The 19,604-nt window shown below is 40.5% G+C and overlaps 1 protein-coding gene across 1 annotated transcript in view; it reads right to left on the bottom strand.

The window, feature by feature from the left end:
* LOC121954727 (E3 ubiquitin-protein ligase NEURL1-like) overlaps positions 1-19,604 on the bottom strand; it is a 43,528-nt gene that overhangs the window by 19,390 nt on the left and 4,534 nt on the right. The window contains exons 2-3 of the mRNA XM_042502409.1: positions 16,359-16,600; positions 13,940-14,261 (exon numbers count right to left, since the gene is read on the bottom strand). Coding sequence (XP_042358343.1) covers positions 13,940-14,261; positions 16,359-16,600 — 564 coding nt within the window. The remainder of the gene's footprint in view (positions 1-13,939; positions 14,262-16,358; positions 16,601-19,604) is intronic.

Below are 19,604 nucleotides of genomic sequence, written 5' to 3'. Positions count from 1 at the left end.
AGGGAAGGGCTTTCACTTATCAAAGAAAAAAAAGAGAGCAGGCTCCTGGGGAAAATCTGCATTGATGAGCTTTTAAGGAGTGGTATCCCGGTCTAGATAACGGCACAAGTTTGTGTAAAGCAGGAGGAGCTAAAAGGGTGCTATGATATAGATACACCGGGAGAAGCCCAACAGTTTGAGTATCTGAGATGCCGCGTGCAATAGGAGCCACATGTGTGGCGTTTTTAAGGGATCAAGTCAAGGCTCTGGTTTAGTGCCAGATGTTTCTGAGTTTTGGACAGCGATCGTGGAAAGAGTGGTGACAAACTGCTGCAGTGAAAGCGATGCTCAGCACTTCAGGGATGTCACAAGGGCACAGTGTTTCCGAGGGCAGATAAAAGCTTACTAAAGTGTCTCTTTGTGCATAAAACACCATGTACTGTCACACAGATCTGAGTCCTTTTTCAACCAAATACTTTTCTTGACTATCCTCAGAGCCTTAAAGTTCATTTATGCTCAACATTAGATACGTATATGGACATGGAGAGTGTTCTTTCCGTGCTTTGGGTTGATTTTGTCTGTATTTTTGCATGTGTTCCGAAAGATTAGGGATACGGTCAAAACAGAGCAACACGTATGGAAATCGGACAGAGCCTTTTGTCATTACTTTGTGTTGATTGCGTCCATATTTGTGCACTTTTTCTGAAAGCTTATACAAATACAGACAAAACACAGCACTACTGTCAGAGATCGCACACAGCCCAATGTCTGTACTTTGCGTTGATTTTGTCTGTATTTGTGCATTTTCTGAAATCTTGCAGAAACAGACAAAACGTACCAGCGGAGACAGAACATTCTTTCTGTTCCTTTTGTTTTTTTTGTCTGCATTTGTGCTTGTTTTCTTAACGCTCACAGATATGGACAAAATGGAGCTGTACCATCAGAGATTGGACATTGCCTCCTGTCCTTACTGTCTTACAGTTACAGGCAAAACTGTCAGACTGTTGTGACTGAGCCTGTTGTCTGTATTTTGCATTGATTTTTGTCTGCATGTTTTCTGAAAGCTTACGGAAACAGACAAAATAGCAATACTACTACAGATTGGACAGGGCCCTCAGTCCATACTTTGCATTGATTTCATCCATATTATTGCACCGTTTCTGATAGCTTACAGATGTGGACAAAACAAAGCATTATCACTGGGGACAGTGTAGTGTCGTTCAAGCGACATACAACCATAGGAGATGACGAAGACATTTTAAAAATAGTGGAATGGAACAAATAAGTAATGTATTGAAAATAGTTCTCATTCTACATGTTGGGATGTATTTATCAGCCTCACAGACCACCACGTCTATAACGGTGTGTCTTCCATCGTTGACTCATTTTTTTGTGGTGTGAAACCTTTGACTCTGTCCTCTAGGGACATCTACTGGCTGTATCTTTGCTGTCATAAAGGACACGTAGAAGTATGAGGGTAGTGACCTTCACATATCTGTAATGGACGTATCTATTTTCTTATGTAAAGGGAGTATAAATGAGCCTTTGGAGTGTCTGTTGGTTGACGAGGAGTCTTTAGTGTTTTCATATGATCACAAACACATTTTTCCAGTTATAGATCTCATTGTTTTGGTAAAAACAACCTCTATGAAACCTGCACAGATGGAGACTAAATACACACAGAATCCACCAAACACATTCTCGTCTTCACTGGGACTCGACTCTGGTCATCTGAAAGTGATTAGCTTCCTCTCCGAAGGCTTCCCCCTGTACAACCCGGCTCCCATGGATCCAGACCTGACAGGCTCCATTACGATTTCTATTTTGATTTCTCCACAAATCTGTTCGATTCCATCTGGGCCGATTAAATCCCAGCTGAGGCACAATAGCCTGTCCAGCGGCATTTATTTTGGTTGAACAAATCAAATAAATTCCAAGCACTGAGATCACTTGAAACAGAGCTCACACAAATACATAGACCTTAATCCTGATGTGTACGTGCTGGCAGATGTTAGGTCAAAGGACATTTTAGTTTATACCAGGCCTCTAATTTCATTGTAACCAACTGTCTGACAGAATGACTTTACTTCAGATATGATGACGAGGAGAAATATAGGAAAATAAAAAAGGACCATGGCATTTGAAATGGGGACAAGAAGCCTGTATTCAGCTTTCAACTTTTTTGGTCATAACATTAAAACCATGAGAACTGAGCAAATTGAGTTACACTTAAAGTGGCTATAATCTACTTTTTAACATGAGCAATGGGTCAAATAACCGTGAATACATTTACATGCACAGCATTATTCCACAACTGTTTTAAATAAGACAATAATCTGAATTTGACACAGGCTGTTTAAACAGCATATCCCATTTGGATATTCTGAATTAGGCCTTATTCCCAAAATAGCATTTTCTTACTGAGAGTGGGATATGCTGACATCGCAACACAAATCTTTATGTCAACAATTACAGGAATTCTGTCAGAGGGCTTTTATTTTGAAACTGAGGCTGAGTTGAAAAGAAATATTTATATTTTTTCATGTCTGTGAAAGATTAAGTGCGTCTGGGCCCACTGTGTCATCATCTGCCTTTGTTGACATGTATATAGTACATTTGCAATATGCGTCTCAATTGGGGTTTTTTACCACAGTTTGCGACACACGGCCTCTTGCCTGTTTACTGTCTGCTCTGTTTGTTGTCATGGATACGTTATACACAAACCAACTCGCCAACATTTTGCAAGGCTGTGTGGGACAGATTAATGGCCAAGAGAAAAGCCCACATTTCTGGTCACAAGGAGAAGCACACCTATTTTTAAACATTGAGACTTGGATATCATCAGGTTTTTGGCTATGCGCAAATATTGCAATGCCAACCTTTACAAGAAGGTGGTTGACATAATAAAAGATGGTCGTGTTTGCACTGACTAACAAGTCTGCCACTGGTGAAAAAATTAATCCTGTTCCGATGCAGAGAAGTAAGATAGCACAAGCAACGGCAGTTCTGCTTTTCATATTTTGACATGATAAACTACATGTTAGGGCACGTTTTGGAGTATGCACTGCTGCATGTAAACAGGAATATTGATGGAATATTCCTTTTCATCAGCCATGTGAACTGCCAACCTGTTCTCATTCCAAACTCGTCAAATAGTGCCACTCTGTCAGTGCTCTCGGCATGCGAGTGTAATGCAAAAAGCCACCTTCTGCGTACACATGCACCACGCATGGACGCGTCAGATGATAACGTGCTCAGACAGAAGCGGTGGCGTTGCTATTGTACACTGGCAGAACTGCCGAATTACAGCGGGCGCTTCCCCATGCAAAGCACATGACAACGCAGCCGGACGAAACAACCATCTTTCATGCAGGAGCTTGCTGTCCGTGTGTGTGTGTGTGTGTGTCTGTGTGTGTGTGTGTGTGTGTGTCTGTGTGTGTGTGTGTGTGTGTGTGTGTGTGTGTGTGTTTGTTTTCTACACTTAACCATGTGCTTCTTTTGCCAAAACCATTTGTGACTTTGGTGCTGTGACAGTCCGTGCTGTTGTGTAAACATAGGGACAGTGCCGCTATATCCCAGCACATGTGCAGTTGTTGACATCACAGTAACGGTCTGCGTCATCCCACCATGACATCATCCCACCATGACGTCATCCCACCACATGCATTTGTTGACATCACCGTAACGGCATCCCAGAGCATAAACAGCTGACGCACAAGGATACCTAAAACGTGGTTGATGCAGAAGGTCCGGACAGAGCGGCACTATGCGATAAGTTTGGAGTCAGATTATGTAGGAACTGCTTAGAAGGATTACTGTATTTTGTCAGAATGAGGGCAAAGTTTTACACATGTACACATGGCCACCGTGAAGTGTATACGAGGCCACAGATAATCATCGCCCATTTCTGCAGCTCCACTGAGCTTTGTGGAGGATTTTAGCTTCTTTCAGCTCATTGTTTTGATTTTCTAGGGTCAACTGCGGTGAGACGGCATGGATCAGGCCCCTGAGTATTCACCCATTCAAAAGTCACCATGAACTGTATGTGGCTTTAGTTTGTTTCTTTTAGCAAAGACAGTTCTCCTACAATATTTCACTGAGTCTGTGAATCTCTTATTTATTTTTTCAAGTCATTTCTTGGCGCTTTGCTCCGCTCTTGACTCACACCAGCCTCAGAGGCACCGTTACCATGGTTGCCTTCATCCAACGTGTTTCTCTTGCTGATTACAGCCAATGTACTGCAGATTAAGAAGGCTTATTATCTTGGGCAAGGTGAACTGCTATCATCAGTTGCTGTGAATGTTTCAAATTTTGGGACGAAGATCTTCTCTTCTCTTATGTTTTCATGGCCAAGCTACATATCCATGAGCTCCCAACCTGAAATCCTGCCTCCACAATGTGTTTTATCTTAAACAATTGTTGATGTTGCAGCTTTGTATCATAGCGAGCTCATCTAGGAATAAATTTAATAAACAAGGGCCTACACTAATGTGCCTTTGCACTGGAATTTAGGTTATCTAGGTTATCTAGCATCGCAATGCAACACCAAGTATAAATACTACACTCTAATCCTTGTAGTATATTGTTTTGGCAGTTAGTATATGAAAAAGCTGACTCATGCACTATAATTATGTATCTCTTATCAGGATATAGTGCTAAGTGTACAGCTGCAGATGCCAATCAAGTTGAAGCTACTTCCAGCAATTACAAATTTGAAAGTCACTCTTACAATTAAAAAAATGCTAATAAAGTGCTACATTGTGGAGGAAGACACTCAAAAAGCATTTCATTATAGCATAAAATGTTGGCATTTTGAGCACACTTATTTTTATCAGAATGAATGTGAGTGCAATATAGTGTAGATACAAAAATTGTTAGCTTTAGCACGTACAAGCTATGTTAATGCTGCCCTTGGGAAGGTATCTGTGACTTGTGATTGGCTGCGTGCCGAGGAGCTCAGTTAGAGCTTCAGTATCAAACATGGTGGGAAAGCTAAGAAGGACGATGTACTTACTTAGAAATGGACAAGGTTACCACAGCCTAGGACCACAATCATTTCCAGCCTTATGATTTTTACCCAAAAAAGGTATCAACATGGATCTAACTGGTTCTGCTGACCTGAACACAAGTGTTAGGCTTCAGTAATTTCCAAAAGAGGAGAACTCAGGACAGGGTCTTGCAAAATCTTAATGCGACTGTAATCAGGTTTACATGTCTAGCCCCTTGGGGGAAAAAAAGGATCACTTTTCACATGATTTATTGGTGTGATCAGCATACAGACAGAGCAAGAGAGAAAAAAAGAGCGACAGGCTATAAGTATGATTCATGATTTTAGTCTAATTCTGCCAAAAGAATTCAGCTCAAGGAAATTACTAAATGTTTATAATGTGGAGACATTTAACATCCCTCTTTGCCTTTCTCCCTCACTGTCTGCTGTTTGCCTTTGGCTGGAAGCTGACTTTTGACAGATGACTTTGCATATTGTTATTATCATGCCGAATTTCCAGCTTATTGTTTTTGGAGGATTTGGCTTTAAGCAGCAGACCAGAAATCAAACGTATTAATACAACATCCTTTCGCAGTACTTTGGGGTAATCGGACCCTTTGGGCCTATCGTGTGTCTTCATCAATCAGAATTAACAAAAAAGTGTAGCTCAGCTCTTTTATGAAGGCTCGTAGAAACAGGTAAGAGCCTCGCCTTCACAGTGGATATCTCATTAGAGATAACACTAAATTTAGAGTTTCACTTGCATCTAATACTTTCCAGCCCACATTTTGTTTTTCATCCTGCATTGTCAGCAGGCTCACCCGGCGCTGTATTTCTGGACACTTGTGTCAGGCTGCACCTATCTGACCTCTCTCTAAATTTAAAACCATTTCAAACACAAATCAAAACCTGTGAAACGCCACATAATCTATGTTGACAAGTGAAACAATAAGTTAGATCTGTGGCAAGTGAGTGTGAGGGTTAGGCGCACTGAGAGACAAAAATAGACACAAAGAAAGGAAAGTACAGCACAATCAGGTTCAGACTTCAACATGTTTGTGCAGCACAGAGCTTTTCAGCATTTACACGCTATCTCTTCATCTGTTGACAAAACAGGTATGAGTCACAGGTGCAGTGATCTTTGACTGCTAAGGAACAGTTTTGATGTAAATGAATATAACATCATGATAACATGATGATAAGATTTTACAATGGTTTCAGACATAGGTGTAGATTTCGGGGGGACACAGGGGGCACGTATTTAGATATCAGTATTTAGAAGGTGCATTTGCACTCCCCAATAAAAACATGAAAGTAGCAGAGAACTTTTGTTTTGACAAAAATTTGCACATTTGTACCAGAAATTAATGCAAAAAACACAAATTGGTGCAAATAAAATCATCAAAATGCAGGAAATTAAATCTTTGAAACTTAAAACTGTCTGGAAGAGGACCTCCAACCCATGGTTTTCTGAGTGAACCCCCTAATATTGAAACAAAACCTATGCCTTTATGGGACATGGTTAAATATTGCAAATGTGTTCCAATGAATTTAAAACATGACCATGTGTCTACAGCTATGTTAGCAGCTCTGTGAGGCCGTACTTGAGATAAATGCCAGTGTCAGCATGCTAACATGCCGGTTATAGCTGAAATAATAAGTCCATTAATTGATTAGCTGTTGGACAGAAAAACAGTCAACTTTAATTTATTTCAAGGATAAATGCCAACTATTCTCCAGTTTCAGCTTCTAGATTATTGGATTTTTTCCCTACTTTTCTTTATCTCATTTCACTGGATATTTAGACTTTCTGGTGAGCAATTTTCCTTCCTTAAGGTTTAGGAGATTACAGACTCATTAATAATGAACATAATCTATAGTTGCAGCCCTAATGCTGACCATTTTAGTTTATCCTGTTAGCATGCTAAGATTTGCTGAGTAGCACTAAACACAGCGTACAGCTGAGGCTGGTGGGAATTAGGTCAAGATAACTGCTTTTGGTGGACGCTTTATTTTCTTAAAAATATTTGCAAAACATTATATTAATGTCATTTTAAGATCATTTTATGCCACTGATATATTAATAGCATTATGTTGCACAAACGCATTTTCAAAGAGTAACAAACTAACTTAAAAAAATGTAGCCATTTGACGTGAATGTGAAGAAAGCTTAAATAAATAAGACAAAAATAAGTGTGTGTTTGTGTGTGTGAGCTAAACCCCGCCCACAGGGAAAGTCCGACAGAGAGCAAATGAGTGTAAAAAAGCAGCACAACCTGAAGGGAATATCAAATGTGTGGTTAAGTTTCTTTTTCTGTTCATTAGGCTTTAATGCTGTGAAAAACCGCCTTGGCGCTGTGCCCAAATGTCATAATGGTTGGGGAAACCCAGCTGTCTATTTTTGGCAACATGTTGGCTAAACTGTTTGTGACGTTTTTATGACAACAGTCATTTATATAGACACAAGGACAATATCAGTATATGGACATGACCTTGACATGACTTGCTTTTTACAGTCCTCAATAAGTCGTAAATGTAGCAAATTACTGTGACAAGCCAAACAGGAATGTAATCAGTTTGCAGGCATTTTGTCACACACCAAAGTATTGGAAAAATTGAAATTTTGGGCTAATGTTGCTAGATGAGAGGGAACACATTTCACCATATTTCATGGAAATCTGTCCAACAGTTGACATTTCAGACAAAACCACATGGTGGCGCTACAGAAAATAACAGGAGATGGAATAAATTTTAATCTGGGAACCATGACTGTGGAGCTACATAAAAAATCAGGGAAGCACCAGAATCATACAGATACAACCTCTGGAGACCATGAATATCTGTGCAAATTTTCATTGAAATCAATCCTAATTTTGTTGATAGAAACCAGCAGATAGGCATTTCCATCTATAAAGCCATTCCATTAACACGACAAAAAATCTACATTATGCAAACTGTATTCAAACAGCGGGTTCTTATTTCAAAACAGCTCCTTCTGTCCCCTGAGGTGTTAACATTAGTGATGTCTCTCAGGATGTTAGTGAGCATGAAAAGCATACAGCACGAGGTTTCCCCCTCCAAGATGCACTACAGGCCTAATGCATTGCAATGCCATGTACAGACATGATTGATGTCAGCACCCTCCTCTTAATCACCTGAGATGCATGCAGCCTCTTGACAGTCTGGCAGCCATTTTGGATTCTTCTCTAATGACTAGAGAGACAGGTTGCAGATGATGTTAGCCGACGCCGGTCTCACGGATCACTACCAGTCTGTCAGTGATTAAGTGACTCATCTACCTCGAGTAAACAAACCCCCAGTAGAGCATCTTGCATCCATCAAAAGATGCCTTTGACTCGCTGCGCTTATCTAACTTGGAAGGAATCCATCATACCTGTACAAAACGGTGGATGCTGTGTGGTCTCTCGGGAGTCGTCCCATAAACAAACACATTCTGTTAAGACCGCAGCCGTACATGTGTAAAGGGAACTTTTTTGACTGCAGAAAGATATGGCATTCCCATATGTGTCTCGCTTTGGGGAAATGAAACTGAAAACACTTGCAAGTTATTTGTGACCTGATTTTTCTGGAGCTTCTGCAACAAACTAGATAAAACTCAAAGCTGAAAAGTTATCTATCAAACTTTGTAAAATATATGTTTAGAAATAGTGTTTTTGTTTCATAAAGTTGTACCTAAAGCCAGGTTTCTCATATAGTGCTGAGAGAAATGCAGTAAATAGAGGCATTTGTGAAAACTGTCATGTTGCTTGAGACATACAGTGTTTTACACTTGAGGTAACCTTTTGTTGGTGCCTTCAGGAGCTAATGTGTCTCAGCGTAGCACAGGCCGTTCTGTACCAAACCCAAGCAAGGCACTTTAGTCTTTATTGATAGCTGCGTGAGTAGGACAAGTGTGGTGATGTAACAGATCTTTCTTAAATTGCATGGGCAGCATTGTTGGTCAGGACAACCCCCGAGGCTCAGTTTGATTTCAGCAGATTAATTTAGCTTCCTCTCTTACGCAACACCATCTCAGCTTTCAAGCTGTCTCACTGATCTCAGGATCACCTTTGACTCGTTGCATGGGTGGCTAGCTACTGAACTGCACTCCCTTGATAAAAGCTCAAAGAGGAAACAACACCGCTCTTGAAAAGATCCTTAAACATCAGAATAAGACCTGATGGCAGGAAAGCTGTTTGGCAGCAGGCTGCAATGAGAGAAGGGAAAAGGCAGCAATGGATAGCAGCCTTGATGAATTCCTTAATACAGTGTGTGAGGCTGTAAAAGATCAAGCAGACACAACAGTGTTTGATGCAGATTATCCCCCTGCTAAAAGCAAAAACAGAATTTTGACTGTAGCCCTGCTAAAGTGGATCATTTTCATAGTCAGTCACTGCTGCTGACTGAAAAACATCTTCAAAATGTCAACTTTTATGTATTTTTTTTTTATCATGGGTTCAGCAATAATTTTAGAGATGCTGGCATTAGAGAAATATTTGCCCCAGGAAGGATCACAGAAACTATAAGAAAAACAAAATAATCAAACCACCAAAAGGCTTAATAGCAAAGATGCACTGTGCCTGTAACATTGTCTCCAGTAGACGTTTATACTCAGGTGGCGGCCCGCAGAAAAAGTGTGACACTTGGGGTAATGTGTGCTGACATGTGAGCAGGGACACTTTCATAATTAATCCATGAAATATTAAAGGCGAGGAAGCTATTCTCAAAAATGATATGCAGTTATGCTCACTATACAGGTCCTAAAATAAAGGAGAGTGGCGACTGATTGGTCTGAGCTGCAGCTGATGTCAGCTGGGGAATGAGGTCACATCACAAGAATGGTTCAGTTTAGAGAAACATTGGTTAAATGTTTTGGGGAAGGCCTGTTTTTCCTACTTTTCTAAACTCAAAGGGGAACTCCAGCAATTAAGCTTTCTTGACGTTAAGACTCATGAGAAAGATTTTTTTTTAAAAAAAGTCAAAATCAAAGGAAGCAGATGTCACAATATCCTGACTTTTAGTCACAAGTTTGGGTGTAACTCTAGAAATTAATCCTACAGCCCCCATGATGCAACTCAATAGTACCTTTTATGATCACTATTGTGAAGTAAGAAACAAGTGAGCTTACCAGCAGACCTCATTAGTCTGCTACTTATCTCTGCTTGAAGATAGCAGCTATGTTATCAGGAAGTCACCCATTGTTTTGGTGTTTTTGAGCATTGAAAGGGGCAAGCTGTGTTGGAGCGAGGGGCAGATCTGACTCATAGGCTGTAGTGACACCCCCGCAGACAGCCTGTCACTCCAAGTGGCCAGGCCTTTTATTATGCGTAACTTTAAGCATTAGCAACAAAAAAACCAACCCATAATGGGTAAGTTTTAAAAATTTCACCCCTAGTACAGTCATCATAGACTGAGAAATTAGCTTTAGAGACCAAAACCAATTTTTTTGGACCAGGCTGCAAACAGTTTTATAAAAGGTTTGGCAGTCTAAGATGGGTTTCTAAAGGGATTTACTCTGTTTTGGAGCCAGCAACAAGTGGCCATTTGAGGAACTCATTTTTCAGCCCTGGAGGTTGCCGCTTGAACAAAACCATACCTGTTGGCAGATGATTTGCATTGTGGGTAATGTAGGCGCCAGGATTTGAAAAGGAAGAAGAATGCATGGAATAAGTAAGACGATGCCTCTGAATCTACTGCATTGATTTTGATCCTTGTTTTTTCAAACTGTCCATCATGAGTCCATCAGTAACAATAATGCAATGCTATTGATAAATCGTTCAAGTACTTCTTCAGAGAGCTCCATTCAAAGCCACAGAACACGTTATACAACTGTCTCACAGACTTAGCAGTCCTCTTAGTGACAAGGAAACTGATCTTCATGTGTGTGATTGGTGGAGTGCCCTTTTAATAAACCGAAAGCTTTTTTAGCACATTATCTCACTGACACAACAATCTGTATCACTTAAGCCAACAGGTTTATCACAACTCATTTTCTCTCATACTTTTACCATCTTTCACATTTATCTCGAAAGCCAAATCAAGGTCACCCAACCAAGCCATTCTCTCCACTCCGCAGAGCTCATTCACAGCTCCACGCTCCATTTGTCTCCTGTAAAAGAAAAACAACTTGCAGCAGATCGGTAACTCCCACCTGGAAAGATTGTGTGATAACAAGCCCACAACAGGTGAAATTTGGCTCAGTTTATCAGCTGGTGCAGCATTAATTTCAGACCCGAGTGTAAGCATCATTAAGAATCAAAATGCACCCTTCTGTTGAAGGAAAATTCGCACATGTGCCAGTTCACAGCACCAGACTTTGATGTGTACGCCCATATTTCAAAGACTAAAGTGTTTGCTGAACTGCAGCCAACTGCCGAGACAATACTGGGCCTTTGAGATATACCATGCTCTCCAGTAGTGACGCTCTCGGGCTATAGAGGAAAGCTGATAGCCAAGTGATCCTTCAGCTGACTGAGGGCCGAGGCTTTCGGGTTTAAGCCATCAATGTGGAGATAAAAGTGATCAATGTGGGAAAACCGGAGTAGAAACAGAGGGATTTACGGCTGCTGACCTCATTCACAGGGAAAAATTACATCAACTAAGACTATACAATGCAGGAAGTCTTGATTTTGATTATAAAATATAAAATCCTGTTATTATACTATACTTTTTCGTGAACAGACCTTTCATTTCAACATCTTAGGAGTGACTGTAGTCCAATTCAGACTCCGATCCATAGAGTGAGACATTCCTCTGGTTTGATTGTCTTGGAAAAAACACCCCAGACATGTCATTACCTGACATCATCTCTCTTCTTCGTCTGTCCTCTTGGGATGACCAACACACTCCTCTTGTTCTCCGACAAGAGCTGTGTGCTGGTCAGCACCAAGGGGCCAGTGAACCCCAGATAGTGGCACTCTGGCGCTGGATACCAAACAACCCATCACAAGATAGCACGCTTCTCGCTGTCAACCACACCGCGAGAAATGAGGTTAAATGGCACTATCTACACAATACGGGAGCCTCTTCTATTTTTATTAACAGCGATGACAGCCTCGATTCTTTGGAGAGAGGCAGCGCGATTCGTGGAAATGGTTATAAATAAGTACTGAGGCGTCCACAAGGATTCCTATTTATCTATTTTGCATAGTTTTGTCTTGTTTTATAAAATAGGAGACAGCTGTTTTTGATGCATGATGTGTTTCATAAATGCATCTCAATCTACAATCCAGACATACTTCAGTGCGGTGAAAAACTGCTGTTAATGATTGGGGAGGACCTGTTTGCTTTTAATTTCTTTGATGTAATGACCCTTTAAACAGCACAGAGAACTTGTTAGAATGGATTTCAGAAATCCTCCCTTCAGGGAAATTTCTTTGATACTAACAACCGTGGTAACTATACAATCTACCTAATCTCCCACCATCTTTTTCCACTGGGCTATTTGCTGAGTGTGGGAAAAGTGGAGCAGCTGTATGTAACATCACCTTTTAACCACTCACACTGAGCAAACAAAACATCAGCTGCAGAATGGTTTCCAGTGGTGAAGCATTATTGTAACAAGACTCTGTGAGGTCTGTGTACTTTGGCAGAGTGGTGATTTGAGCTAAATGCTAATGTGCATGTTGACACAGTCTGTATGTTTACATGATGTTAGAAAAAGTCAAATTATTGTGTAAGTCCGACCAATACTGGCATTAAAAAATATATGTGAACATGTTAGCCCCACTGAAATCATACTAAGTTGAATTTCTGGAAGTCGGACTAACACCTTGATAATGTAGTTGGGGGTCGATGTACTCTTTCATGTATACACCTCAATAGGACCTGAACTCGCCTAGGCTTTCTGCGCTTGCTCCATAGTCCCCGTGCTGGGCTTTGAGCCAAAAATCAAACAGCATAAATTCGAAGAAGAAAGCCGGGAAGAACAACCAAGTGCCTGTATACTGGGGCAAGGCCAGTGGTCCAACTAAATGGCCCTTATTGAGCTATAACCATAGCTAGACCTAATATAAACATACTGGATGATGGGTAGCTGTATGATGTTTGTCATGTTTACCATTGTAGCTTAGCATGCTACACATGCTTATCTCTAAGCACAAACTACTGCTGAGGCCGATGGGAATGTCATAGGATGCTCCAGAGATGATGTTTTTCTGTTGGCAGAAGTTCTGCCCTGGGTCCCTTGTCGAAAAGTCTCTGGGATTTTTCCATTGGATTTTGGATTATTGCAGTACATCAGCTCAGTGGCAAACAAAAGTTTATGATACTTCCACTTCTATTTTGTTCAGAAAGATAATCTTCACAAATGAACACTACTTTTATACATTTTCGAAGCCAAAACTTTCAGAAGTAAAATGCTCAACATCAGACTATAAATGAACTGCACTACTGTTGCATAACTTGGCATTGCCACCACGCTGAGTGACAGCATTCCATAGTCTCATTTACCCACTTGTTAGCAATCACTTTTTTAAGACACATAAAAGTTTCAAAATTCACCAACGGGGGATAGACTGACATATTTTAGGTTGAAAGTCTCTTACGCATGTATTAACTGTAGACCTCTTTTTAGGAATCTAACCAAAAACTAATTTAAAAAAAAAAAAAAAAGGAAAGACTTTGAGACAAGGGAACTGGGAAAGCTAAAATTTCACTTCTGGATTGTAGGACTCTTTCTTGGGCCACTCTATTAGTTTAGCAGGTATTGAGCGGACATATTAAAATTCAGAGGACCACTGCAGTCATTAGGATTTTTCCTCTGTAGACCACTAATGTCTGTACCGTATCTCACGGAAATCCATCCAATAGTTGTTGAGATATTTAAGTCTGAGCTAACGGACTGACACATCAACATTGCCCTCCCTGGAGTCACATCGCTGGCATGGATAAAAATCTCTTAGACCTAAAACCCCCAAACAAATTAGGGTTAAGTTCACAATTCAAACACTTGGGTCTTCATGCATGACTCACCGAGCAGCTGGACCCCCCTGGTGAGGCCGTAGACGTCTATGAGAGCCCACAGAGGCTCCGAGACTTGCACCCCGCTGAAGAACAGCATTGGGCTGGAGTCATTGATGCGGTAAAACACCCGGCCCTTCTTGTCCACCCAGAAGGCGATGACGTTTCCCTCGTTGGAGAGCTCCTCTGGCAAGGCTTTTGCCCAGAAGCCGCTCTGGGAGACGAGGTCGGGGCAGGCGTACTTCGGGAGAGTGTCTGGGTTGATCCTTGATGGGTCTTTGGATGTAAAGCCAAGACGCAGAGCACCGCTCCAGCAGCACTGCTTTTTAGTGATCTGTAGAGAAAATATTTGTATTATAATGAAGATGCTTGCTAACATGCTGATGTTTAGCAGGTGTTACAATTAATTATCTTTTATTTAAGAATGGCACTAAACACAAAACCCAGCTGACGCTGATGGTAATGTCATTATTTTTCAGATATTTGGTCATAAACCAAAGTATTTGATAATTTTTAAATGCCGACCTGATGGTAAATGAAGTTTTAAGGAACAACTAAAGTTTTTACATTTTATCTTGATCAGGATTTTAATGTCTGTACCAAATTTCATGGCAAATCATCCAATAGCTGCTGAGATATTATACACAGACCAACACTGCTGTCCAAAAATTCATGAAAGTAGGGCATGAAATAATCTCCAAATTATCAAATACTAGAAAATTTTATATTCACTGATGAAATTAAGAGCATGATATAAGAGCAAAATTAATAATTTTTGTGTTTTTTATGTTGTATGTTGTGATTTTGTGTGGCTGCTACCTTGGCCAGGTCTCTCTTGTAAAAGAGATTTTTGATCTCAATGGGACTTTCTGGTAAAATAAAAATAGTACCAAGCGGCTCGCGTGGCTAAAAACCTGTTTAAAGCAATCTAAGAATGGTTTCTTTGGTATGTTTATCACCTGCAAACGATTTTTGTCTTATTTCGAACCTCTATTTACTTTGCATTTGCTGTGCCAGATAACGGTATTCCTCACATGGCAATGCTTGCCCTGCTCTCTCACTTTCGAGACATAGATGGCCTGATAGGTGAAGTGGAAACTTGTTCTAAGCTGCTGCTGCTTTGGCCCACACAAGAGCAGAGAGAGAAAAGAGAGAAAATCAAAACAGGAGAGCAAAGACGGGGGATGAAGAGAGAGAGGGAGAGAGAGACAGACATGGGGAGGGAGAAGAAAAATGAAAACACAGAGAGGAAATGAGAGAATGAAAAAGAAAGGGAATTTACTTATCACAGTCACTGTTGATGTCTTAATAGCTCACTACTAGACTATTCCTACTAATATTACAAAACACAGTATGTAGTAATTTTAATAGTGCAGTATCTTGGTAGTATTGTACAAAAATATTGCACTGCAAGTAATTTTTTTTACAGGAAATAATGGAAGCCATTGGGATAACTGTCATGTTGCAATCCTCAAGCTTGTTTTACATGCAGATCGCAAGTTGTGGCAGCGTCATGTTTCACATATTGTTGGTTCCTGAAAATACATTTGCAACTCCTAAAGTGCTCTTGCATGCTAATGTATCAAGTATGATGCTTGTTTTGAATAGTGAAACGTCACAACTAGAAGGAGGAAAAGGTCTCGTGTTGCGAATTTTAGCTTTCATGTTGAATATTAGGGAAAGTGAGTTCCTGATATTAAAAAAAATGCTTTTTAGGTTGTTTTTCATTTTCAGAGGTGTCATTGCAGCTGTCGTGCTTGTTTCCATAATGAGTACTTCCCAGATGGCCACCAACGTCATTAGATATAATATAATAATATATTTAATATAATTTGGTCGAATTATGGTTGTGACGTAGGGAGACCAAAATTCAATGCCAGAATAATTCCAATTTCACGTACATTATTGACAACAGGCGACATTGATATTTTGTTGGTTTTAAGTTGTGTTGGTAAGGGCCAGAATCCAACATCTTCCAAACTTCTCATGCTAATGTCTTCCTGACGTAGAATACCGACATTTAGTCATAAAGTAAGGAAACAAAACCCAACGTCTGCAGAACGTTATAATGTTAACATCCACACAACATGAAATTCTAACACTGTTAGACATTTAAAAATCACCAACTCAACTTTCATTCCAACCAAAACGTAACATCTCTCTGACATGCTGGAAGAGTCCAACATCTTTCTGACGTCAAATTAACATGCAGTAGCAGTTGGGTTCCTTCACTTCTGTTTTGCATCATGTCAAATTTCCATCAATGCCCAACTCAGAAATCTATTGCTTTAAATTCTAGTTAAGCATGCTGGGATCTCTTTTATCCCCTATTGTCATGTTCCTACTGTTTACAGCTTTGATTCACAAAACAAAGTCAGAACGAGCATTTCTTATAATATGGAACTGGGACACAGCGGGTGTATTTTTTTACCTTCAGCCGAACTTGCTCATACACAGCGGTCGGTCTGTTGCTGAAGGTGATGGCATTACAGAAGCTGGCCTGTCTCTTGACGGTCCTCTGGGACATGTCCATGACGATCTGCGAGCCTTTGGTGCTGGGGTGGAAGAGCAGAGGGAAGGAGGACAAACTTCCACATGGTTGAATGGGCAGGCAGCGTTTGGGCTTGTGGTGGCATCGGTGAGATGTGGCGGGAAATGGCCCGTTCAGAGAATCTATGTGGAGGAAAGAAAAGCGGTTGCTCGGTTTGCTCTGCATGTCGGGAGCAGAAAATGCATTACTGAGTAAATTCATCCTGGGGTGCAATTTACAGTAAAATACCCAAATTTTAGATGAGATTAGGATATTAGATTAGTGTGCACCACCACAGGCTTCACTTTGATATTGACATCATGAGGTGGACTCCAGGTTGTGACCCACTGTCATGTGTAATTTCCTCTCACATATCTCTCCTGTTCCTGTAACATCCAATTAAGTGAAAAGGCATTAAAATAATGTAATACGTGTACTCTGATTTCAGCTTCTCAAGGTAACACAGTGCAACCACACCTGCTTTGAGAGAACAATGTGCAGGGTAAATTACATGCAAAAATGTCCTTGGATGAAAAAGGTATAAGGACAGAATTGCTCCCTTATGTAATTAAGGAGAACAAAGGAGCTGTGAAACCTTACAAAATCCTCTAATTTCAGTAAACGGTCATTTGCGGTAACACCAATAACTTTTTGTTATTCCACATCTTGCCAGATTTTAAACTGGTTTGCGTTTTAACAGTTTCTGCTGGAACACATTTGTGTAATAATCAGGCGAGAGCAGGAAACGGAGCAGGAGTATAAAGAAAACAAAACTGATTAGTTTACACTTAAAGTGCTCTAACATCCATCGTAGCACGGCAGAAATCAGGATTTGGGATCTTGCAGGAGTTCTCAATGCGCATATGTATGGGCAGTTTATGAGACAATGGGCCCCTTGACACAGAGATGCAAAGGGCCCCACTATATCTACATAGGAGCAAGGCGCACAGACTTTGTGTCAGTTTTGTGTCTCCTTTTGGTTGTGTCGTGTCTCTTTGAAGATGTTATGTGTCTTTTTGTGGCTCATTTGCCCATTGTTGTAGTTACATTTTGTCGTTCTCTAATTCCCCGACATCTCTTTGAGGTACTTTTGTGACTTATTGAGGTGATTTTATGTTGTTTTGAGTTTTTTTTGGTGATTAAATATCTTCTTGTGGTAGTTTGGTATCACTTTTTAGCCGTTTTGTCCATTTTTATAGTTATTTTGCCTCTCATTATAGTTCTTTTGCATCTCGTTGAGGTAGCTTTGTGTCTCTGAGGTAATGTGGTCTTTTGATTGTTTTTTGTCTTTGGTTGTTTTGATTTTATGTGTCTTAGTAGTCATTTTGTTTTGTGTCTTTTTGCAGTGGTTCGCATCTCTTTGAGTTCTTTTTGTGTCAGTTTGAGGTAATTTTGTCTGTCTTTTTGTGTTGCTCTGAAGTCATTTTGTGACTCCTTAAGATTGTTTTATGTCTCCTTGTGGCTGATTTAGGGCACCTCGTGGTTGTTTTGCTAATTTTAGTAGTTGTTCTGTGCCTCTTTATAGTTCCTTTGCATCTCTTTGTGGTTATTTTAAGTCTATTTCTGGTCGGTACTTATTAATTTGAGTGTCATTTTTGCAGGCGAAGGCTAGGTGGGGGCCTCCAACACCTTGGGCCCCTGGGCCTGTGCCCAGTAGGTTTGTTCAGTCATCCATCCACACATTTATCTTCAGCTGGCTGGTTAAGTATATTCAAAGCTTTTGAAATAGGGAGACATGGCTGTTGCATGTTGTTTGCAGTTGTGGCTCATATTTTAATGTATATGTATCAATCACAATATTCATGCCTGAGAGTCACACTACCCGCCTTATCAAAAATGTTTTAAAGCAGAAAATAACTGCTGCTAAATGAGATTTAGTGACATTTATTGTTTTGTACCGGTCAGAGGAAGTAGCAAAATAAGAGTGGACCCAAAGGAGAACATCTGACTCATAATGTGCAAGAGAGTTTTAAACATTTTTCCCATGTGAACATGCGTGAATCATGACTGCTCCCACTTACCGTAACCTAATAATAAAGCAAAACATCTGCTTTTTTTTCAAATCACATCTGTCTTTTTGGGACTGATAAAAAGTTGCTCAATGTGATCTCACACTCACTCCCTGTCATTAGGACCAGCTCTTCCCACTCTTCAAAGCACAACGCCAAGGTCACTGTGACGTTTCTCACGGGCACTGGGTCCTCATTAAATGCTCGGCAGGATTTGAGTTGATTGATAAAATGTTGATGATACAGTTTCCCCTTGAAATACCTATGTCCTCTCTACAATGGTATTTAAAGGTCTGAAAGCACCATAAAATCTAGTCAGTGTGGCAAAACTGGAAGCCAAATAAATAATCAGGCCTAATTAACACTTATTTGTCCTTGAGGACTGCTTGTATTTTCACACCTAAATTTGGAAGACTAAATTTGTGTAGGAGGTCCTTGTGTTTGTCCGTGAGAGAAGACGACTAAAGAGCCACTGTGAAGGACGGCTATTCTTGCTCACCTTTGATCGACCTTGGAGGGTCAGGAGGTGTATATTGTTCTCTGGAGACAAATCAGTCAACATTGCCAGGATTGTCAATGACTAATCATGGGACCTCTTAGGTCATCTGCACCGAGTTTGAAAGAGAGACTGAATAAGTAAGAGATATATAAAGAAAAGAAACCACTGAAAAGTTTCCAAAGACGTCTGTTCCTACTGCTGTCAGTCTACGATCGGCCCGCTTTGCTGCTTTGCCCGAAAGCAGAAGCTCTGAAGAAAATGCTATGTCAGCTTTTGGCTAGCTATGAAGAATTAGGCTAAAAGAGAGGCGGTTTAGGCTGGGTAAGGGTAACGGTAAGGGTCACATCTTGTTTCTTAGAAAGTGAAACACTTCTTCAAATTATAAGGTTATTGCTGTGTTTGTTTGTTTCATATTTGTTCACCTTGTAGCAAGGCTCAGATATTCATTGCGTACTGTTGGTGGTAGTGGTTTGGAGGGGAATGTGTCTGCAGCTGTACATGACTCTAAAATGCTGCAGCTGCTTGTCACTATCACATTTACCCAGCTGTCCAATCACAATAGAGAATGGGCAGTACATATAGCCCACCTCAAACACCAGTGGTCACATCGTTGAGCAACAACAATAATGAAGGAGAAAT

This window comes from Plectropomus leopardus, chromosome 15 (assembly GCF_008729295.1).
Source record: "Plectropomus leopardus isolate mb chromosome 15, YSFRI_Pleo_2.0, whole genome shotgun sequence".
NCBI classification, from domain to species: Eukaryota; Metazoa; Chordata; class Actinopteri; order Perciformes; family Serranidae; genus Plectropomus; species Plectropomus leopardus.
The sequence above is the reverse complement of the archived record's forward strand: the minus strand, read 5'-3'. Positions and strand labels throughout refer to the sequence as shown.